We start from the raw sequence: 24832 nt of genomic DNA on the forward strand, positions 1-24832 counted from the left end.
GCTCACAGCTGTCTCACCTCTGGAGAATAATTGTAACACAACAAGGGGATCGCATGCTATGGGTACAACAAAATATATAAACAGCTCATTGATACAATGTCATGGACTCTACACTGTATATGAACAGCCCATTGATACACTGTCTGTTACAGGTGCCACTAGAGGGTACACACCATGCTTCTGAGTAGCCCACGCTTCAGGAAACGAACAACACTACTATCAAGGAAACAAGTACCATCTGCACACCAAGATGTCATGGACATACTTCTGTCTGTTGGATACCTAAGGCCAAGCACAGCCTCCAGCAGGCAGTCAGTTGCTCACTCAGTTCCAGACCAGGAACCAGCTACACTTACAACCCATCAATCTGAGTATGCCAAGACCAGCCGCACCATTCTGCTTCACTCTGCACCATCTCTTTACAGCTTCAGGTTATTCTACATGGTGCGGCCCCCACAGACACCGCCTTATAGCCACTCTGGATGAGGCTTCCCACAGATCTGGTATCACACCAGTGAGCTTTGTCTCTGTTGTTGTCAAGTGATCATGAACGATATTTCAGAAGTTCTTGGAAATAACTTATTTGAAAACTTTTACTGAGAACAAAGTGCTCTTAATCCAACATGGAAATAATCATTTTCTTCGGCGTGCATCACCGAGAAGTAGGAAACTAAATTGGTAACAAATTTTATTCTCACATTGGCACTTTCTTCAAGTTGGTTTCTCTCTCCTCTTCAGCTGTACACAAACTAGTGATTAGGAAGAAGGTTTTATGTGTCAAAGTTTTCAGTCCATGCAATCTCCACCCATGGTTCTTGATAGTTCTTTTTCTGGCAGTATGTCCACGTGTTGTTACAAAAGTAATTCCCTTCACTGAGGCTGCTGGTCTGCAGTTTTCAGTGATTGTCATCTGGCTCCAGCATTTCCACTGGCCCTAGCACCATCTCCTGTCCAAATCCACATGCTACTCTCCCATGGGGCATCTGCTGTGGTGTCCTGCCAATCCACCACACACCCTCCTGTCAGCTGTGTTCAATGGTGCCCTGCCACTTCACCATGAAGCCACAGCCATGGCCAGCCTGCATCATGAGGGTGGCACAGCCCAGGACATGTCATCCAGCTCCTCAGACACCCCTCCAACGCACTGCACAAGGCCCCACCCATTGCCGGCTTCCTTGGAGATGACTTCGTCACCTCCTTCATAAGGGGGAAGGGGTGTTGAATATCTACTGTAAGTCAACTAAACGTGCTGCCAGTCAGACGTCTCTGCCATGTGGGTTCAACTATTTGTTGCCCAGAGGCATCCTGCTCTGGAGAATATTTACTAATACATCAACGGCATCACATGTTATCGACACAGTTCTGTATATAAACAGCACTTTGGCACACTGTCTGTTACAGGTGCACTAGAGGGCACCTGCCATGCTTCCGAGCAGCCACTGCATCAGGAAACAAGTATCATCTACACATCACGTGTCATGGATGTACTTCCGTCTGCTGGATACCTAAAGCCAAGCATAGCCTCAAGTGGACGGTCAGTTGCTCACTCAGTCCTAGGCCAGGAGATGGCTACAGACATAACTCATCAATCGGAACTTGCCAGGAGCAGTCACGATGCTCTGCTCCACTCGGCACTGTCTCCATACAGCTCCACATTGTTCTACATGGCAAGGTGCCCACTGATGCCAGCTTACAGCCACTCAAGATGAGGCAGTCCGTGAATCTGTATCACACCAGTGAACTTTGTTTATATTGTTGTCCAGTGATCACAAGCAATCTTTCAACCGTTCTTCAAACTAACATATTTGGGACATTGTGCTGTGAATAAAGCGTTCTTACTTCAACTTGGATATCATAATTTAATATGGCATGCATCGGAATCAAGTAGGATACTACAGCTAAAATGGCTGAAAAAAATAAACATTTGTATTACAACAGACAATAAAACATTTCCTTAAAAATTAAAAGTAAATATTTGTGGATTAAAACAGACCATTCACCAAAAAGCAGAAGCATTGAATTTTCAATCGGCACACACAAAAGAAAGAAAACTTGCCAGATTTCAGATTCGACATCTCAAAACTTCTGCTTTTCGGTGATTGTCTCCTTCATCCAAAAGTATTTATATTCTAGAACTTTCCTACAACATTTAGGCCTAAATGTAAGAACATGCAAGTGCAAAACCCCTCCCCACAGATGTGCTCAACATCGGTTCTTAAAAAACTGTTTACAATATTAAAGAACATAGTGAAGATGAATGACAAGGCAGATACATGTGGCTGGCTGACCACAGGGCTACAAAAAAAGAATAACCCAGTCATTTCACAGCACACTAAAACCTAAGGAAGATACATGTGGTTGGCTAATCACAGGACTACAAAAAAAGGATGACCCATTCATTCCAAAATGCATTAAAACCTATGGAGTACAGGTAATTTTCAAAACTTCAAGGCTTTGCTACATTCATAATAGAGTTAAAATAGAGAGCAAGTTGTCACTTTAATTTACTGCTGTTCTCTTGTCATATTATAAAATTAAATCTGTTAAAATGTGGCATATAGTAAACTGTACATTATGAGCACCACAGGAGGGGAGTCCTCTCACTGAAGATGATGCCATGCATTAATGGGCATTGTCCATTTGTAGGTGTATTAATGTAGCTCTGCCCCTTCTGAATGACTGATGTAATGTATTATATGGCCAGTCAGTTGCTTTCAGAATCTGCAGCTTCTTGTTGATTGCTGCAAGCCAGTCCTCCTCCTCTCTACAGCTCAAGGTAGCTCTGCCCCTTCTGAATGACTGAGGTAGGGTATAACACGGCCAGCCAGTTGGTTTCAGAATCTGCAGCTTCTTGTTGCTTGCTGTAAGCCATTCCTCCTCCGCTCTACAGTTTTCACAAATTATTGATTCAACAATGAGATGACATCCTAAGGGAAAATGGCCATTGTATTACACAGGCCTCTGTCATTGCTATATTTGCTAGATAAGTTCCCTGAATTCCTTCATATCCCAATACCCAGCATAAACATATATACTGCTATTCCTGTTGCAGTACAAGAAGAGAGTCTCATATTCTGTACAGTTCTCTTCTGGATACATTAGTTATAGGACAGTCTGCAGCTCGTAGTCTTGCGGTAGCGTTCTCGCTCCCTGTGCACGGGGTCCTGGGTTCGATTCCCGGCGGGATCATGGAATTTTTCTCTGTCTCGAGATGACTGGGTGTTGTGTGTCTTTCATCATCATTGACTCGCAAGCCGCCGAAGTGGCATCAGCTAAAAAGGACTTGCATTTCCGGCGGCCAAATACCCCACATGGGGTCTCCCAGCCAGCAATGCCATATGATCATTTCATTTCAGTTATAGGACAGTAAATGAATCAGAACAGAAGAGAATTTTTTCCATCTTGATGGATGGTGCCCCACCTGCTCCAGCGCCTTCAAGTTCACACTGGGAAGTAAAAACTAAAAGACATAGGTAGGTAATAGTACTGGGCAGCCAAGGGATCTCCTTGTTGTGAGTTGTCAATATACAGGTATACTTCAATAATATTATCATGCTATCTTAAATATTATTAAAACACTTAAATTATATCTCGAGCCCCTTATTTTTCATACAGTTACTTCTAAAATCATTCTGCACACGTCCAGAAGCCATGGAGAGTTTTAGTCCACACTTTTTTTTAAAAAAATTCTTTGCATGAATCCTGAATGACCCCATTACTCAACGACAACTGTTAAATAATCATTTGAATGGTGGGCAAGCAGCAAAGTGATATGGAAAAGTCTTCCATGAAGGATGAATACTGAACGTGGCTCCTTAGAACAGACTTAATACTGTTAACAGCAACTGCAAACAATGTTATACTTAAAACACTATCTTGAAGGATGCCATTCTCTTGTACCACGTGATCAGACTAGATACTGCCAACTCTATATCTAAATTAATTCAAGGAAAGGCTCACAGTGGTGGTCACAAGAATGCACAGTCACAACAAGACTGTACTCTGGATGGCCACATGGCACTACCGAGTGGGAATATCACTGCGTTTGGTGTATGGATCTTCCACATTGTACTGCATCTGTAGTGACAATTTGAGCAGCAGTTGGCACCACAGTGAAGCAAACTGTAACAAATTGGCTACTTTAATGACAGCTCCGAGTCAGAAGCCCTGTAGCGTGCATTCCACTGATGCCAAATCACCACCATTTGCAGCTTCAGTTGTGTCCAGCAGAAGCTCATTGGAGGCACGATTGAGGTATGTTTTATGAGGGTTAACTGAAAAGTAATGCCTCCACCTTCGTAACTCTTCAACAGTTGGCAGCATTGGTATGCGACAGGTATTGGTTTGTTCTTTAGCCTCTTCTCTACAGCTCCAGTTGGTGGGAAGCCTTAGCATTGAACGGTTGCGTTGTTACAATGTAAAGAATGAAACCCTGCACAGACGTTTGGTCAATGCGATTTAAGCAACATGCAGTCATCGAATTCTTGACAGCAAAAGGAGATTCATCACACAATGAAAGCAGTTTATGGTGACTATGTTGATGTGAGTACAGCCGGCCGCGGTGGTCTAGCGGTTCTAGGCGCGCAGTCCGGAACCTCGCGACTGCTACGGTCGCAGGTTCGAATCCTGCCTCAGGCATGGATGTGTGTGATGTCATTAGGTTAGTTAGGTTTAAGTAGTTCTAAGTTCTAGGGGACTGATGACCACAGTAGTTAAGTCCCATAGTGCTCAGAGCCATTTGAATCATTTGATGTGAGTAATGTGCATCATTGGGCGAGTGAGTTTCAAGATGTTGAGGCGGGAACATCTGACCTGCGTGACAAACAAAGAGTTGGATGTCCTGTGACAGCAACCATCGAGTTTCAAAAGCAAAATTTTGACAGACTGATTCAGGATGATCGTCATATTACTCAGAGGGAAATTGCAAGCAGAATTGGCATTTCACAAGAACGTATGGGTCACATTATTGCTTTGCTTGGCTATCAGAAGATCTGTGCACGATGGGTACCCCGGATGCTGACTCCTGAAATGAAAGTGCACAGACTTGAAATTTTCCAGGCACTCTTGGTGCCAGTGATGGCCATGTCTTGGTTAGGAGGAGGCCAGTTGAGGGCCTGCAACCAACCTCTCTATGTGCTTCACACACTGAACCTACACCAGGAGTTACAGTCTCTTGACACAATTTTGCATGATAGCAGGGGCACTCACATGGTTATCCCAGGTACCCTGACTGCAAATTTGTACGTCAGTCTGGTGATTCAACCTGCTGTGCTGCCATTCATAAACAGCATTCCAGGGGGTGTTTTCCAGAAGGACTACACTCATCCACTTACTGCTGCTGTAAACCAGCATGTTCTACAGAGTGTTGACATGTTGCCTTGACCTAATCGATCACCAGATCTGTCTCCAGCCAAGCAAATATGGGACATCATCCACAAACAACATTAACCATCCCCATATTGACCAACCACATACAATAGGCACAGAACTCCATCCTACAAATTGACATCCAGCATCTGCACACCACAATGCATGCACATTTGTGGGCTTGCATTCAATATTCTGGCTGTTACACTGGTTATTAATGTACCAGCATTTTGCTTTTGAAATGGCTTACCTCGTACTTAAATTAACCCATGTTCTTGCAATGTTAGTCATTTAAAGATATTACCCAGGCCAATGTATTCCTGAACTTTCATTACTATCTCATATTAATTAATTTTTAGGTGTTGCAATTTTTTTTCCGTCAGTATACAATAAATTGGCTGTGGCTTTTCTTTGAGTATAGCTTTGTCAAACAATTGTATGCAAACTGGGAAACGGTAACTGGAGTGCAGATTATCAATACTACCCACTGGAAGGCACGCACAGAGGCAGATCATATCAAAATATAATTTGATATGTAGTAATGTTGCAGAATGGCTCATCAGCAGTGCTGGAAGGAATGCACTATTCCATGATGAGAAGAAATAGATCTCGTGTCAACAAGAGGCTCTCGACACATCTATCCTGGGAAGAGATGACAGTGAAGTTCCATAACGCATTGTGTGTTTGAAAGTTGTCTATATTTCAGGAAAGGTTGACTGAGGTTGACACGAGCTTCCTCATCTACTGATTGCTGAGAGGGCAGAGAGAGCTGAGAGGGCAGAGAGAGAGAGAGAGAGAGAGAGAGAGAGAGAGAGAGAGAGAGAGATCCTATGATGTATATATAAACCATTGCATCACTTAATTGTAATTTGATGGTAACAAAATGATTGAAAGGTCAATTAAAAGATAACATTCTATGAATTGGAGCATCGAATATCAGAAGTGGAAATGAACTAAAATTTTTTGCCATAATAATATGATGCTGAATCAGAATAAAACACATGCCTAAATAAGGAAGTAAATGCACTCATGCTGAGGGAGGATAGAATATATATTAGATCATTTGATACTGTAAACTCATTTCCAGTACAAGGATAGCAGCATCTGTCTAACCTCTGAGCATGAAGCTTTTTGTCTGTTCTCATCCTGTTGTCCAGAAATTACCTGAATAATTATCTACTGTACAGAGGTCTATATGTTGACTATTACAATCCAAGCTATCATCTACCTACTGTTAACAGTAGTGGGTACAATTTTAGCAGATCACGTCACAGTGGCCTTTGTAAAACCAGGTGGCTGCACATCATTTGATATAAAGTACACCACATTTCAAGTTATTATGATTTGGTCATGATCAAAGGCTCTCTGAGGTTACCTCTGCTTAAGTGTCTGTAAGTGATCAGCAGAAAATCCAATGCCATCACAATGAGTATCATCCAGGGTGTTTCAAAAAGATTCATCAAATTCCACAAGACTCTGTCTTCTATGTGGATGTAGACAGAAACTTGAGATGTATTTTAACCTATTCAAAGAACTATAAAGCTTTTGTTTTAAAAAAGAACCATGTGATCTTACAAGGACTAATCTTTTACATGCTTTCAGGTACAACCTTGGGGTTCTCATTACGATTACATTTAGAACCAAAGTTTTCAATTACCTTTCACTAATGTTCACAGTATTCCCCACTGGACACATGACCAATATCCAGATGAGAAAAAAAAACTCATCTCTTAGTTTTGCAGCATGTCTGGAGTTATTGCATTCACTGTTGTTGTTATCCTGTGTCACAGTTAACTCAAGGTTGTTGGCTGGGGAGCAGCATAGATGTAGCCTTTCAAAAAAAGTGATACACCTTGAGATTAGGCCAATCTCGGAGACCGACAGTGCAATACAAAACCTATACACCCTTTAAGACTGATCATTGTTGAGGCAGCTCATTATGAAAAATACTCATACATCCAGTTGGTCAGTGCAATGGTGCTCTGCCTTAATGAAAAATGAAATTTCTGGCTTGTTTTTGCAATTGTGAGAAAAATCTTATCTCCAGCATGTACTGGTACATGACTCCTGTGACAGTCTTTCCATGAAAAAAATGGTCCATAAATCTTTTCTGAGAAGATAATGCAAAACACATTAAGCTTAAGAGAGTCTGTCATGCTTAACTACAGTAAGTGACTGCTGAGTGTAATGGTAATTGAATTACGTAACCATTATGGTACCTCACCTGAACCTCTCAATACCAGTAACATTCTACTGTATTTCTGTTAACTACTTCACGTATTTCTGAGACAACATTCAGATTTGATTTCACTTTTGATACATCGATCCCCCCCATGAACCATGGACCTTGCTGTTGGTGGGGAGGCTTGCGTCCCTCAACGATACAGATAGCCGTACCGTAGGTGCAACCACAACGGAGGGGTATCTGTTGAGAGGCCAGACAAACGTGTGGTTCCTGAAGAGGGGCAGCAGCCTTTTCAGTAGTTGCACAGGCAACAGTCTGGATGATTGACTGACCTGGCCTTGCAACACTAACCAAAACGGCCTTGCTGTGCTGGTACTGCGAACGGCTGAAAGGAAGGGGAAACTACAGCCGTAATTTTTCCCGAGGGCATGCAGCTTTACTGTATGGTTAAATGATGATGGCGTCCTCTTGGGTAAAATATTCCGGAGGTAAAATAGTCCCCCATTCGGATCTCCGGGCGGGGACTACTCAAGAGGACGTCGTTATCAGGAGAAAGAAAACTGGCATTCTACGGATTGGAGCGTGGAATGTCAGATCCCTTAATCGGGCAGGTAGGTTAGAAAATTTAAAAAGGGAAATGGATAGGTTAAAATTAGATATACTGGGAATTAGTGAAGTTAGGTGGCAGGAGGAACAAGCTTCTGGTCAGGTGAATACAGGGTTATAAATACAAAATCAAATAGGGGTAATGCAGGAGTAGGTTTAATAATGAATAAAAAAATAGGAATAGCTACTACAAACAGCATAGTGAACGTATTATTGTGGCCAAGATAGACACGAAGCCCACGCCTACTACAGTAGTACAAGTTTATATGCCAACTAGCTCTGCAGATGACGAAGAAATTGAAGAAATGTATGATGAGATAAAAGAAATTATTCAGGTAGTGAAGGGAGACAAAAATTTAATAGTCATGGGTGACTGGAATTCGACAGTAGGAAAAAGGAGAGAAGGAAACATAGTAGGTGAATTTGGATTGGGGCTAAGAAATGAAAGAGGAAGCCATCTGGTAGAATTTTGCACAGAGCATAACTTAATTATAGCTAACACTTGGATCAAGAATCATGAAAGAAGGTTGTATACATGGAAGAACCCTGGAGATACTAAAAGGTTTCAGATAGATTATATAATGGTAAGACAGAGATTTAGGAACCAGGTTTTAAATTGTAAGACATTTCCAGGGGCAGATGTGGACTCTGACCACAATCTATTGGTTATGAACTGTAGATTAAAACTGAAGAAATTGCAAAAAGGTGGGAATTTAAGGAGATGGGACCTGGATAAACTGACTAAACCAAAGGTTGTACCGAGTTTCAGGGACAGCATAAGGGAACAATTGACAGGAATGGGGGAAAGAAATACAGTAGAAGACGAATGGGTAGCTCTGAGGGATGAAGTAGTGAAAGCAGCAGAGGATCAAGTAGGTAAAAAGACGAGGGCTAGTAGGAATCCTTGGGTAACAGAGGAAATATTGAATTTAATTGATGAAAGGTGAAAATATAAAAATGCAGTAAATGGAGCAGGGAAAAAGGAATACAAACGTCTCAAAAATTTGATCGACAGGAAGTGCAAAATGGCTAAGCAGGCATGGCTAGAGGACAAATGTAAGGATGTAGAGGCTTATCTCACTAGGGGTAAGATAGATACAGCTACAGGAAAATTAAGGAGACCTTTGGAGAAAAGAGAGCAACTTGTATGAATATCAAGAGCTCAGATGGAAACCCAGTTCTAAGCAAAGAGGGGAAAGCAGAAAGGTGGAAGGAGTATATAGAGGGTCTATACAAGGGCGATGTACTTGAGGACAATATTATGGAAATGGAAGAGGATGTAGATGAAGATGAAATGGGAGATACAATATTGCGTGAAGAGTTTGACAGAGCACTAAAAGACCTGAGTCGAAACAAGGCCCCGGGAGTAGACAACATTCCATTAGAACTACTGATGGCCTTGGGAGAGCCAGTCCTGACAAAACTGACTTCAAAAAGAATATAATAATTCCAATCCCAAAGAAAGCAGGTGTTGACAGATGTGAAAATTATCGAACTATCAGTTTAATAAGTCACAGCTGCAAAATACTAACGCAAATTATTTACAGACAAATGGGAAAACTGGTAAAAGCCGACCTTGGGAAGATCAGTTTGGGTTCCGTAGAAATGTTGGAACACATGAGGCAATACTGACCTTATAACTTATCTTAGAAGAAAGATTAAGGAAAGGCAAACCTACGTTTCTAGCATTTGTAGACTTAGAAAAGCGTTTGACAATGTTGACTGGAATACTCTCTTTCAAATTCTGAAGGTGGCAGGGGTAAAATACAGGGAGCGAAAGGCTATTTACAATTTCTACAGAAACCAGATGGCAGTTATAAGAGTCGAGGGGCATGAAAGGGAAGCAGTGGTTGGGAAGGGAGTGAGACAGGGTTGTAGCCTCTCCCCGATGCTTACAATCCGTATATTGAACAAGCAGTAAAGGAAACAAAAAAAAAATTTGGAGTAGGTATTAAAATCCAGGGAGAAGAAATAAAAACTTTGAGGATTGCCGATGACATTGTAATTCTGTCAGAGACAGCAAAGGACTTGGAAGAGCAGTTGAACGGAATGGACAGTGTCTTGAAAGGAGGGTATAAGATGAACATCAACAAAAGCAAAACGAGTATAATGGAATGTAGTCGAATTAAGTCGGGTGATGCTGAGGGAATTAGATTAGGAAATGAGACACTTAAAGTAGTAAAGGAGTTTTGCTATTTGGGGAGCAAAATAACTGATGATGGTTGAAGTAGAGAGGATATAAAATGTAGACAGGCAATGGCAAGGAAAGCGTTTCTGAAGAAGAGAAATTTGTTAACATCGAGAATAGATTGAAGTGTCAGGAAGTCGTTTCTGAAAGTATTTGTATGGAGTGTAGCCATGTATGGAAGTGAAACATGGACAATAAATAGTTTGGACAAGAAGAGAATAGAAGCTTTCTAAATGTGGTGCTACAGAAGAATTTTGAAGATTAGGTGGGTAGATCACATAACTAATGAGAAGGTATTGAATAGGATTGGGGAGAAGAGAAGTTTGTGGCACAACTTGACTAGAAGAAGGGATCGGTTGGTAGGACATGTCCTGAGGCATAAAGGGATCACAAATTTAGCATTGGAGGGCAGCGTGGAGGGTAAAAATCGTAGAGGGAGACCAAGAGATGAATACACTAAGCAGATTCAGAAGGATGTAGGTTGCAGTAGGTACTGGGAGATGAAGGAGCTTGCACAGCATAGATTAGCAGAGAGAGCTGCATCAAACCAGTCTCAGGACTGAAGACCACAACAACAACATCTATATGTTTATATTGCAATGATATTATTCTTATGTGTATTCTTTCTTTTGTCACTATGATCTTTGATGTACTTGTAACACTGATTTTTTGGCGCGTAAGCGATTATTAGTTAGTTGTTAGAGAGTCGGACGTTGAGAAAGTCAAGTGTTGGACGTCATGTTGGAAAGATGCATATTGTAGTTGGCTTATAAAATGTGAGGAAGATGTTTTCAAGTATGTTTTGTATTGTAAAGTGATGTTTTGTGTGTTACGTGATATTGCAATAAAAGCAATTAAAAGGAAGTGTAACTTAAATTCGGAGTGCTGATTATTTTTTTACATCACCATTGTGCTAACTTTGAAAGGTTTAATCTTGAAGAATGTTTTGTGAAGCGCATCTACAAAACTTTTGAATATAGCAGAATAAAACCTAGGCCTCTTTGCATCCGAGCTTGGAATCATAACCACTTAGATTTTCAACGATTGAGCCATGATTTTACGACGAGACTAGTGTGGGAAACACAAAAAGATGAGTGCCTAGTTTTTTTATTATTACATGAAATGACTTTATTAACTATGCTCTAATGACACCTGCCACATAATATGACTGTTGTTGCCCGAAAATGCAGTATTTAGCAGCGTGAGCAACACCAATCGTCATTAAATGCTGACCTTTGTTGTGGTAGGGTTGTTAGATGAGGCAGCTCACTTTTCCACTTAAATGGAATGTCACTTCAACACTGAACACTAAATTTTTCAAAGGAAATCATCTTCAAAATCCATATTCAAAATAAATTCACAGAGGCATAAACATTGTTGTTTATCACCATTACTGAATTCTATATGGTTCGAAACACAAACTTCATTGCAAAACCCTACCACTCAGGACACACGAGGAATAGTTAATTCTCAGCTGGCATGATGAGATGACTTCTGTGGACTACACACTGAACTGTTGAATGCTCTCTCCATCTTGAACAAGCGTGCGGGGCTGACCTGAGGGTATCCTCTTACATAAACAACCATTGACTTGAAACTACTGGTGCCGTTGTCAAATGCTTTGAGCTGCAGGATGTGCAGATCCATACTCTCAATAAAAATCATGCTACACAGTTGTAAATGAATTGCAAGTGTTGAAATGAAGCCGATCTAACAACATTTGTTGCACATTAGGTAAGAAATGAGTGAGTGAGTGAGTTAGCTGCAAAGTCAAGTACACAAACTAGTAATTAACAACTCGTAACAAAGATCAACTTCTAGTTTCAATGCATAAGTTAAAATTTACTTGAAGGTTTCACATTCATTTATGGAGGTGAGGTTGTGAGTGAAATAGGATGACTCTTTTTGACTCTGTATCCTATTTCATAATACTCCATTTTGGAAGGAAGCTACACTATTTTCTTCCCAATATCATGGTTATATCTAATTATGACCACCCACCACTAACATGCAGCAGTTGTCCTCCATTTAAGGTTTATTAACGAAACTGTTAGATCAACTGATGTTATTTGTTCAAATTGCATGCATAGGTGGAGTGACTCATCATCTGTCCCTATACAGATCTTTCATAATTTTTGTTTCTCCTATCTTGCTCACAACTAATGGATTGCAAAGAGAAACAGTGGGCAGCAGGTTTTCTAAAATCCATAAAACACTACAGATTGTGTAAGGAGAAGACACCATGGACAAAGTAATGGGCACAGACAGAAACTGTATGGATGGCAGATAAGTTGAAGGTCTCTGTGACTGACAGTGTGGATATATCATCTACTACCTGATTTTTGCAAATAGGATTCAAGAGTTGTGTAAAATAATGGTGCAAATTCATTGCATTTAATGGAAACCATATTGTGCAACAACATCCATAAGAGGAACAATCACCCGAACTACAGAATGAGATTTTTCACTCTACAGCGGAATGTGCACTGATATGAAACTTACTGGCAGATTAAAACTGTGTGCCAGACTGCGACTCGAACTCAGGACCTTTGCCTCTCGTGGGCAAGTGCTTTACCACCTGACCTACCCAAGAATGACTCACAACCCATCCTCACAGCTTTACTTCCGCCAGTACCTTGTCTCCTACCTTCCACACTTTACTTCACAGAAGTTCTCCTGTGAAAGTTGCGGGACTAGCACTTCTGGAAGAAAGGATTATGCAGAGATGTGGCTTAGCCACAGCCTGGGGGACGTTTTGCTGGTGGTTGGTTTGTGAGTGTTGAAGGGACCAGACTACAAAGGCCATTGGTCCCTGGGGGACGTTTCCAGAATGAGAATGAGATTTTCACTCTGCAGTGGAGTGTGCACCGATATGATACTTCCCAGCAGATTAATACTTTATGTCAGCCCAAGACTCGAAATTGGGACCTTTAACTTTCACAGGCAGCTCCCCCCAAACACTATTCACAACCTGCCCTCAAAACTTTACATCCACTAGTTTTATAGGAGAACTTCTGTGGTGTCTGTAAGGTAGGAGACAAGGTACAAGAGAAAGTAAATATGTGAGGACAGGTTGTGAGGCATGCTTTGGGTATAGCTAGCACAGGATACGGTTGATGATGCGTAGTGACCAGTTTTCATCCAAAGAGCTGGGCGAGTTCACTCATTTGTTCAGAATGGGAGGCCAACAAGCATTTGCCACCTTTCGGGTGGTAGTTGATGACAGAATCTTTCTCAAGCAATTAAACAGAAACTATTCAATAAAAAAAATAAAAAAAATCATTTTTGCTTTACTTCTAGCTTTATATGTCACATTCATTACGATGTGGCCATCATTTTGTTAATGCTCATAGTTAATGAGATATTTATGTGCAAGGAAGAAGACACTTCGTGAAATCTGAAAATGTTTGCAATGAAAAATAAGGGTCGCTATGATTTTGCATCTGGTGCACATTACGTAATATGCTTCTGCGTATGAAATTTTGCTAACATATTGAATTTTTCTTTAGACTTGGTTGGAGTCTCTACCTGTCACCAATCTCGAGAAAATTGATCTGACATAGCACACTCATTTGCCATCTCAGTAGGCCAGCGATAAAGCCAGAGTGAAATACCCACAACATTTCTCATATTTCATAAATGGTTTGAGATACTGAAATGGCAGTAGTAGCCGACCGAGACAGACACAGCAACAGGGAAGTAACCGCTTTTGTGACATTTATGAGTTCCTGACCAGGAGTGAATTTTATTATGTGTGTGCTTTAATAATTTAGTTTCTTGAGTTTCTGCATGTAAATTTAATATCTAATAGCCACAGTTCTTGCATTTTTGTTTGTGTCAGAAAGTAAGCCAATTTTGTGACATATTACAAGTTCCTAATCAGGGGTGAATTACTTAGTTTCATCTGAGTGCTTCAATAGTTAGGTTTTTGAATATCAGTATATTATTAGACACAGTTCCTGCATTTTCTTTAGGGTCTACAGTAGAGTTGCGCAGCACGTGCTGATAGTCTGTGTATCTGCATGGTTTAGTTTTCCACGATCTTTAGTATCGACAGGGACTGCGATTGTTGTGTGCGGATGTGAGCCGAGTTGGTGACACTTCGCTCTCAGCTTCAGGCTGTGATGGCTTCGACTACACAGCTTGAGACTGCAGTGGATGGGCACCACTGTTGTGGGCCGGCCGTGGGGGTCCAACAGACGTCCGGCATGTCCGAGTCCTCCGATCGGTCCTCACCGGTGGCCAACCCAGTTACTGCTCACACTGAGGTTGACCCCTCACCTGTGGTCGAGTGGGGGGTCACCCGGAGGTGAAAGACTTCTCAGGCGGCTGCACGTAAGGCCTCCCAGGTTTGTCTGACAAATAGGTTCCAGGTGCTGTCTGTGGCTGACACTGTCTCTGAGCCAGATGCTGTCACCTGTCCTGTTTCAGAGGAAACCAGTCAGCCTGCAAGATCCGGGCAATCACAGAGAGTGGGATTATTGGTAGTTGGAAGCGCCAACATTAGGCACATTATGGGGGCCTTTAGGGACTAGGCTGACATGAAGGGTAAGAAAATCAATGTGCACTTTGTACATGTCATTCCATATGTGGAAAGGGTCCTCCCAGATGCCATGAAGAGCACATGGCACAGCCAACTGCAGGTGGTTGCTCACATCGGTACCAATGATGTGTGTCACTTTGGATCAGAAGAGGTTCTCTCTGGTTTTGAACGGCTAACAGAAGTGGTAAAGGCTGCCAGTCTTGCTTGCAAGATGAAAGCAGAGCTGACCATTTGCAGCATAGTCGATAGGACCGATTGCGGACCTCTGGTACAGAGCTGAGTGGAGGGTCTGAATCAGAGACTCAGATGATTCTATGACCATGTAGGTTGCAGATTCCTTGACTTGCGCCAAAGCGTGGTTGGGTTTCGGGTTCCACTGAACAGGTCAGGTGTCCACTATACGTAGGAGGCGGCTACACGGGAAGCAGGGGCTGCGTGGTGTGGACTGGGGTGTTTTTTAAGTTAGAGGGTCTCACGAAAACACAAGAAGGGCTTCAGTCACAAAGGTTGCAGACTGAACATAGGACGAATGTAGATACAGGAGCCATTGGTAAAACAGTTGCAAACTGTCGTAGCTGTGTTGGGAAAGTACCAGAGCTCCAAGTGCTAATAGAAAGCACTGATGCTCAAATCGTTACTGGCACTGAAAGCTGGCTAAAGCCAAATGTAAGCTCAGCTGAAATATTTGAAATGAACCTAACCGTCTTCCAAAAGGATAGGCTAAACACGGTTGGCGGTGGCGGGTTTGTTGTTGTTAGAAGTAGTTTAACTTGTCCCGAAATTGAAGTAGGTACTTTCTGTGAGTTAGTATGGGCAGAGGTTATTGTTGGCAACCAGAATAAAATAATAATCGGATCCTTTTACCAACCTCCCAATTCAGATGATACAGTTGCTGGAAGGTTCAAAGAAAACTTGAGTTTGATTTCAAACACGTACCCGATTCATATGATAATAGTTGGTGGTGACTTTAATTTAGCCTTGATATGTTGGCGAAAATACATGTTTAATTCCAGAGGTATGCATAAAATATCATCCGAAATTGTGCTAAATGCATTCTCTGAAAATTATTTTGAGCACTTAGTTCATGAGCCCACGCAAATAGCAAACAGTTGTGAAAACACGCTTTACCTCTTAGCAACAAATAATCCTGAGTTAATAACAAGCAATCCAGGGATTAGTGAACACAGGGCTGTCGTAGCAAGATTGAATACTGTAATCCCCAAATCCTCGAAAAATAAGCGAAAAATATACCTATTCAAAAAATGAGATAAAAATTCACCTGATGCCTTCCTGAGAGACAATCTCCACTCATTCCAAATTAATAATATAAGTGTAGACCAGATGTGGCTTAAATTCAAAGAAATAGTATCAGCAGCAATTGAGAGATTTATATCAAATAAATTAACAAACGACAGAGCTGATCCTCCTTGGTACACAAAACAGGATAGAACACTGTTGCAGAAACAACGAAACAAACATGCCAAATTTAAACAGACGCAAAATCCCCAAGATTGGCAATCTTTTACAGAAGCTCGAAATTTAGTGTGGACTTCAATACGAGATGCTTATAACAGTTTCCACAACGAAACTTTGTCTCGAAACCTGGCAGAAAATGCGAAGAGATTCTGATCGTATGTGAAGTATGTTGGCGGCAAGAAACAATCAATGCCTTCTCTGCATGATAGCAATGGAGATACTATCAAAGACAGTGCTGCCAAAGCAGAGTTATTAAACAAAGCCTTCCAAAATGCCTTCACTAAAGAAGACAAAGTAAATATTCCAGAATTCGAATTGAGAACAGGTGCCAACATGAGTAATGTAGAAGTAAATATCCTCGGAGTAGTGAAGCTACTTAAATCGCTTAATAAAAGCAAGTCTTCTGGTCCAGACTGTATACCAATTGGGTTCCTTTCAGAATATGCTGATGATTTAGCTCCATAGTTAATCATATACAACCATTCGCTCAACGAAAGATCCGTACCCAAAGACAGGAAAGTCGCACAGGTCACATCAATATTCAAGAAAGGTAGTAGGAGTAATCCACTAAATTACAGGCCCGTATCGTTAACGTCAATATGCAGCAGCAGTTTGGTACATATGTTGTGTTTGAACATTATGAATTATGTCAAAGAAAACAGTTTATTGACACACAGTCAACATGGGTTTAGAAAACATCATTCCTGTGAAACACAACTAGCTCTTATTCACATGAAGTGTTGAGTGCTATTGACAAGGGATTTCAGATCGATTCCGTATTTCTGGATTTCCGGAAGGCTTTTGACATTGTACCACACAAGCGGTTCATAGTGACATTGCGTGCTTATGGAATATCATCCCCGTTATGTGACTGGATTTGTGATTTCCTGTCAGAGACTGTAACTGATGGAAAGTCATTGAGTAAAATTGGCATTCCCCAAGGTAGTGTTACAGGCACTTTGCAGTTCTTTACCTACATAAACAATTTGGGAGAGAATATGAGCAGCCGCCTTCGGTTGTTTGCAGATGACGCTGTCATTTATCGACTAATAAAGTCATCAGATGGTCAAAACAAACTGCAAAATGATTTAGAAGAAATATCTGAGTGGTGCAAAAGTGGCAGTTGACCCTAAATAATGAAAAGTGTGACGTCATCCACATGAGTGCTAAAAGGAACTCAAACTTAGGTTACACGATAAATCAGTCTAATCTAAAAGCCATAAATTCAAATAAATACCTGGGTATTACAACAATTACAAACAACTTAAATTGGAAAGAACACACAGAAAATGTTGTGGGGAAGGCTAACCAAAGACTGTGTTTTATTGGCAGGACACTTAGAAAATGTAACAGGCCTACTAAGGAGACTGCTTACACTACGCTTGTCCATCCTCTTTTAGAATACTGCTGTGCGGTGTGGGATCCTTACCAGATAGGACTGGTGGAGTACATCAAAAAAGTTCAAAGAAAGGCAGCACGTTTTTTACCATCGTGAAATAGGGGGGACAGTGTCACAGAAATGATACAGGATTTGGGCTGGACATCATTAAAAGAAAGGCGTTTTTCTTTGTGACGGAATCTTCTCACAAAATTCCAGTCATCAACTTTCTCCTCCAAATGCGAAAATATTTTGTTGACACCGACCTAGATAGGGAGGAACGATCACCACGATAAAATAAGGGAAATCAGAGCTCGTACAGAAAGATATAGGTGTTCATTCTTTCCACGCGCTATATGAGATTGGAATAATAGAGAATTGTGAGGGTGGTTCGATGAACCCTCTGCCAGACACTTAAATGTGATTTGCATAGTACCTATGTAGATGTTGATGAATGAGATTTTGGCAAATGATAGTACACAAAGAGGAGAGTATTTTGCTGTATGGTTAGTACACAAAACTTCATTATCTTCTGTGTTATTCCACTACAGACTTCTCCAACAAACGAATGTAACTTTTATGAACCATCAATAGTTGGTGAAACGAAAAATGATGTGGGTTTTGGAACAACATACGTGAAGTCACTACAAGTTTATGTTGTACTGAGGATGTCCTTTTTCATACGATGCTAACCTTACTTTTCCTCAGTTCATCACTTAATAAACCACTGTTTCAGAATTCTCTCACAACTGCATCTGCACAACATGTTAGTGAGGTGAGACTGTGTAAACTCCATTGAGTTTTGGCAAAGGAAGCAACTTTCAACATGGTAAAAAGAGAAATTTGTGTGTTTTACTCAAAATCTCCCACTCATGACTCTCTTATGAAAGTTATAAACGGTTAACGAACCTGATGAAAATAAATCGCTGCATTTTTGGCGGAATTCTTTTTCAATACTAACCAAAGAACAGGTGACAACTTCTGTTTAGAATGCCATTTCCGATACAGCACCCTGAGCGACCCACCACCACTGCCGCTCTCCCCACTCTTTCCCAGCCGACTGCGCATCTAGCAGCCACAGCATTTTGCGTACACAACAGCTCAGATGGTAGAGCAATTATCCGCCAAAGACAAAGGTCCCGAGTTCGAGTCTCACCTGGCACACAGTTTCAATCTACCAGGAAGTTTCACTCCCACTGTACACGCAATATGAATAACCTACACTGTTAATGAAGAAGTTATAAATACACAACTTGCACATAACTATCTAGCAATTTTACTGCTAGTGATATTCAATATATAGTCTTCATTTTTCAAATTCGGAATGATTGAGAGTAAAATAAAATACTGGGTGGTTATATTTAAATTTTCCCTATTTGACACATTATAACAAGGAAACTTAATTACCGTATGAGTACCAAACTTGGTAGCATTAATGTCAAGAACATGGGGAAGAGAAATAATGCAGAATCAGTTCAATTGAAACACTTTTAATGTGCTGCTACAGTACATCATACCATTATGTACTGGTACCATTACTGCTACAAAAGGGGCTCAATATGGTGCCCATCAGTATCCAGAAGAGTCTGAAAGCACAAGACTGCATTCTGCACAGCACAGCAGAATGATTCCTATAGATATGTTGGCTGTCTCTCTTGATACGCTTTGCTTCATATCTGCTCATGCGTGAATGTCCCCTGGTAAATCTTGTCCTTCATGTAGCCCACAACCAGAAATCACAGTGGTGAGATCGGTTGATCATGCCGGCCAGAGCATTTGGAAATGATCGGCTGATAATTCGATCATTTCCAAATATGTTTCGGAGAAGCATGTGAACTTCATGAGCGATGTGTGGTGGAGCCCCAGCTTACTTGAAACTGTTGAGTTCAATGTGTCTCTCTCCTGTACAGTAGGTATGACATGCTGGCGAGGCATATTGCTCTAACACTGGCCAGTCACACTGCATGTCTTTGGTCCTTAAGTGCCAACCTTTACAAAAACGAATGGGCCAAAGATGACTGTAGCTGTGAGCTCACACCATACGGTGAAACGTTCACCAAACAGAGGAACTTCATACACAGTGACTCGACTTGTCTGTCCATAGGATGGTCCAGGACCAGCCCTCGTCAACTTCAATCCTTGAGAGAAAGTGAAGAGCAAAGTCAACTAGTTGTTGTGCATCCTGTGGTGCAAGCTGCTGTATGATATGGATCTTACAGGATACCATTTGAGAATGGTTCGAAGCACCTTCTGTACTGTAGACCAAGCAATGTTCAACTGTTGTGACACAGCACATGCACATGCACTGCCAGATGATTGGGAGCTGCGCGCAGCATTGTCTGCCATAGAAAGAGCGAATTCATCAACCATCTGTGGTGCAATGGGTCGTCGGCCTCTTCCCGGAGCGACGCCCAGTTCTCCAGCTGATTAGAACTCCTTCATCATGCTCCGGACAGCTGGTGGAGAAAGAGTACCATTCCGTAATTCCTTACAATTGGCAATATTCTTGGTGCAGCTGCGGCATTACTGTTCTTTTGATAATAGAGCTTCACCAACAACGTCCTGCTCCTTATGTCCAAGCTCATGTTGATGTATCAACAAGTGCACTGTGACTGGTCAGGTGTGTGAGACTATGAATCACCGACGACTGATCATGGCACTGGTGGCCATAGTTGGTATTGGACGGTGGTGCTGAGATGCATGGAAATCATGTACGCCACATTCTGGACATTAATGCTACCAAGTTTGGTACTTATATGGTAATTAGCTTCTGCGTTAAACGTGTTAAATAGGGGAAGTTTAGTTACAACCACCTGGAATGTACATCTCTCTCTATGTTGAACAATTTGATCTACTTCCATACTTCCTTTCACAATATCAGCATCAAATACTGATTGAAAAAAAGAGTCCTATTTTAAAGAACTACAAAAATAATTTACTTATTTCATATAAACTATCTTCAAAGATGCAGTAAAAACACAAGTGACCAAGTAAAGCTGCGAGAATGGGCTGTGAGTTGTGCTTGGGTAGCTCAGAGGGTAAAGCAATTACCCACCAAGGACAAAGTTCCTGAGTTCGAGTCTCATCCGGCACACAGTTTTAATCTACCAAGAAGTTTAACTTCCACTGTACATGCAATTTGAATAACCTACATTATTAATGAAGAAGTTGTAAATATTTTTTATTGTGCACCTTTCATATATAAAATCTGGATTACAAAATTAAATTAGGTATTTCATACAAAATATCTTTAATTTCAAACACACAGCAAAAACTGATTTTATCGTAATGATCCAGCTATTTTTGTACACATGAAAAGATTCATTCACAGTCTCAAATTGGTTATTAAATTTACAAAATCTAATTTTTTCAAATTTTTTACATCTTAAGAGCACCAAAACCATAAAAAAAATGTACTTTCTCAGATGAGGAAAAAAGGAAATAGTCAAGATGTATGCAGGAAGGAAGCCGAGAACTTTTTGTGATTTTTCTATCAGTATCTTAAAATCATATACTAAAGACAAAGTAATACCACTACAGAACTACACCCAATTTTAACCGTACTACTCAGCTGTGTCATCAACACATCTACAGACATAAATGAGTACACCATTGCTTTCCAACACAGTACTTTCACTAGGCACATGATATGCACACAAAACTGAACCTGAATTCCTGAAAACAGACTCAATTAGGATTGGATAACTGATACGTGACTGGAAACTTAAAAGAGTAGAATAACAGTGCAAAAATAATAATAATAAAATGCAAAATAAGCTTCAGCTTAATAAACACACATGAACTGATTACATGATACTGTTCCAAGAGGCAAAATTTTTAACAATTTCACACATAAAATGGATGAATCGAGAGAGAGAGAGAGAGAGAGAGAGAGAGAGAGAGAGAAAAGGCAGGTTAACATTACACGAAACAAAATAGTGTCTCCTTACTCTGTAACAAAGTAAACTGTTTATGTTTCATCAAATGATAATTTTTAACACTGTTCCTCTCTCTTCTGTAATTGCCAATATGATATGATATCTACATTACAATGTCTTTTTAGCTTATACTTTTACCTTCAGTTTTAGTAATAACTCCTCTTTCTGTTCATTAACAGTTTCAAGCAGTGTACATGTTGATCCTAGAAGTTCCGAAATATTGAAGATCTGTTCTCGATCAGCTGATAACTGTGATGTAAGTTCATTTTGATACAAATGCAATGACGACATCCATGAATCAATTTTATTTGAATCTTCTACTGCCTAAGAAAAAGAAAAGCCGGTCCTTAAAAAAATCAAGTCACTCATACAAATTTGTGATACAACTTACAAAAGACAATACATTTAATGTTTACTCCATGACTTATTTGACAAAAAGCAACTTCTAATAAAATATTTTCTTTACTCCAGAGGTTTACATTTGATGTATTATAAATGAAAGCATTACATTTTTCCATATGTTTATTCTCTTCTGATAACTATTCACCTACCAAAAAGTCAACAAAAAATTGAATCTACCACTCAAATGCTGCCGTTCCCATGCACGCATGCATTTATATATGTTGATCCTAGAGGTTCCGAAAAATTGAAGTTCTGTTCTTGATTGGCTGATAACTGCGATGTAAGTTCATTTTGATACAAATGCAATGACAACATCCATGAATCAATTTTATTTGAATCTACACACACACACACACACACACACACACACACACACACACACACACACACACACCTAAATGTTTTATTATGTTCAAGATAGAAGCACATGTCAATACCGAGCCACTTGTTTAATGTAGTGGCAGCAATATACTGACATGAATTATTTACAGAAGAATGGAAATGATAGTGAAGCCGGCCTCAGGGAAGGCTTGTTTGGTTTCCGGAGAAATGTAGGAACACACGGAGGCTATGCAGACTATGTCACTTATCCTATGAGATAGCTTGAAGAAAGTGAGGTCTATGTTGATAGCATTTGTAGTTTTAGAAAGTTTTTGACAATGTTGATTGGACTAAATTCTTTGAAATTTGGAATGAAGCAGGGACAACATATAAGGAGCAAAAGGTTACTTATAACTTGCACAGAAACCAGAGTGCAGTTATAAGAGTCAAAGTATATGAAAGGGAAGCAGTAGTCAAGAAGGGAGTGACACAGGGTTATAGCTTTTCCCTAGAGCTATTCAATCTGCATATTTAGCAAGCTATGAAGGAAGCCAAGAAGAAACTTGTGGGTGGAATTAAAGTTCAAGGAGAAGAAATAAAAATTTTGAGGTTTATTGATGACTTTGTAATTCTGTTAGAGATTGTAAAGGGCTTGGAAGAACAATTGAATGGAAATATAGCGCCTTTAAAAAAGTTTGTAAGGTGAACATCAACAAGAGTAGAACCATGGTGATGGAATGTAGTTGAATTAAATGAGGCAATGGTGAAGTAAGAGGCAACTAAAGTAGTAGATGAGTTTTACTTTTTGGGCTGCAAATAACACTATAGCTGAAGTTGAGAGGATATAAAATGCGGTTGGCAAGAACAAGAAAATCATTTCGAAAAAGAGAAATTTGTTAGCATCTTATATCAATTTAAGTGGTAGGAAGTATTTTTTGAAGATATTTACCTGGAGTGTAGCATTGTACAGACAAGAAATGTGGACAACAAGCAGTTCAGAAAAGAAGAGAATAAAAGCTTTTGGGGTGTGGTGCTAAAAAAGAATGCTAAAGGTTAGTTACTCGATCCACTCATTTAATGAGGAGGTACTGAAGAGAACTGAGGAAAAAATAAATTTATGGCACAACTTGCCTAAAGGAAGGGACTGATTGATGGGACATATTCTGAGGAACCAAGGAATTGTCAATTTGGTAATGGAGGGAAGTGTAGGAGGTCAAAAGTATAGAGGAAGACCAAGGAATGAATATAGTAATTAGGTTCAAATGGACGTAGGTTGCAGTAGTGATACAGAGATGAAAAGGCTTGCACAAGGTAGAGTAGAAAGGACAGCTGCATCTTCAGACTAAAGACCACAACAAACCCCATTCAGTACTAAATGTACAAATTGGTGATCATACATGGTAAGATAAAATATCAGTGATGTTTATCCTAAGAACTACTGAATTCACATATTTGTAATTACAATTTAAACTGCAGTGTCAGTTGTATCTGCAGACATTGCTGATCAATCATCTAAGGCTTCACTACTGAAAACAGGACCTGAATGGAAATTAAGACTTATACTTTATTTTTTAAACAAAGAAAAACCAGTTGCTCGTCCAGGATGTAAGGTCCAAAGGATGTCAACTGGCTACTGTGTCATCCTCTGCCTTGTGGCACCATGCGATTTGGTATGCAGTGGCGTGAGGTCAGCACACTGCTCTCCTGACCATTTCACAGATTTTCCATGCAATGCAACCACTACTAGTCAGTCAAATGGCTCCTCAATTGCCATTATGATACTAAGCATACCCCATACCAACCCCCCACCAAGAAAACAATCCTTGGCAGCACCGGGAATTGAACCCAGGTCTGCCACGTGGCCAACCATTTACTCTGAGCACTCAGCTACAGAGACAGATGCTTTATACTTCAGCTTCATTATTTAGAAATGTAAAGTCAAAAGCGATTAAGAAACACAATGCTGCCTTTTCCCTTGCTATTCAGATCAACGGGCAAGATTTGGTAAAACAGATCTGCCACCTCTGCTAGCAACAACAGCTCTAGCCTGGCTGGGCATCAAGTCGAACTGAGCTTGGGTAACAGATACGAATATATCATTCTATGGTGCTTCAACTCCGAGCTAGACTTGGCATAGCAGTTGGCAAGTATTGACAAAGTAGTCTCTCTGTAACCCATGAATAGATGTTCCTAATGGGTGAGAAATCTGTAGAATGTGCTGGCCAAGACTACGGTCAAACATCCATTGCATCAAGGTAAGTCCGGAAAGCATGGGATACATGCGATCTAGCGTTATGTTGTTGAAAGATAATGCCGTGGAGACTGAAAAGATAGGCCACAACCACCAGTCATAACACATCAGAAATGTACTGCCAGATGTCCAAATTATCAGCTATGCAAACCAGAGGTGATTGTCTGGTCTACCCAA

The 24832-nt window shown here is 40.5% G+C and overlaps 1 protein-coding gene across 1 annotated transcript in view; it reads right to left on the reverse strand.

The window, feature by feature from the left end:
• The window catches only part of LOC124593751 (A-kinase anchor protein 9-like), a 505072-nt gene that overhangs the window by 353411 nt on the left and 126829 nt on the right, over positions 1–24832 (reverse strand). Inside the window, exon 9 of the mRNA XM_047132086.1 lies at positions 21820–22005. Coding sequence (XP_046988042.1) covers positions 21820–22005 — 186 coding nt within the window. The remainder of the gene's footprint in view (positions 1–21819; positions 22006–24832) is intronic.

The sequence above is a fragment of the Schistocerca americana genome, chromosome 2 (genome assembly GCF_021461395.2).
Source record: "Schistocerca americana isolate TAMUIC-IGC-003095 chromosome 2, iqSchAmer2.1, whole genome shotgun sequence".
In the NCBI taxonomy this organism is placed as follows: Eukaryota; Metazoa; Arthropoda; class Insecta; order Orthoptera; family Acrididae; genus Schistocerca; species Schistocerca americana.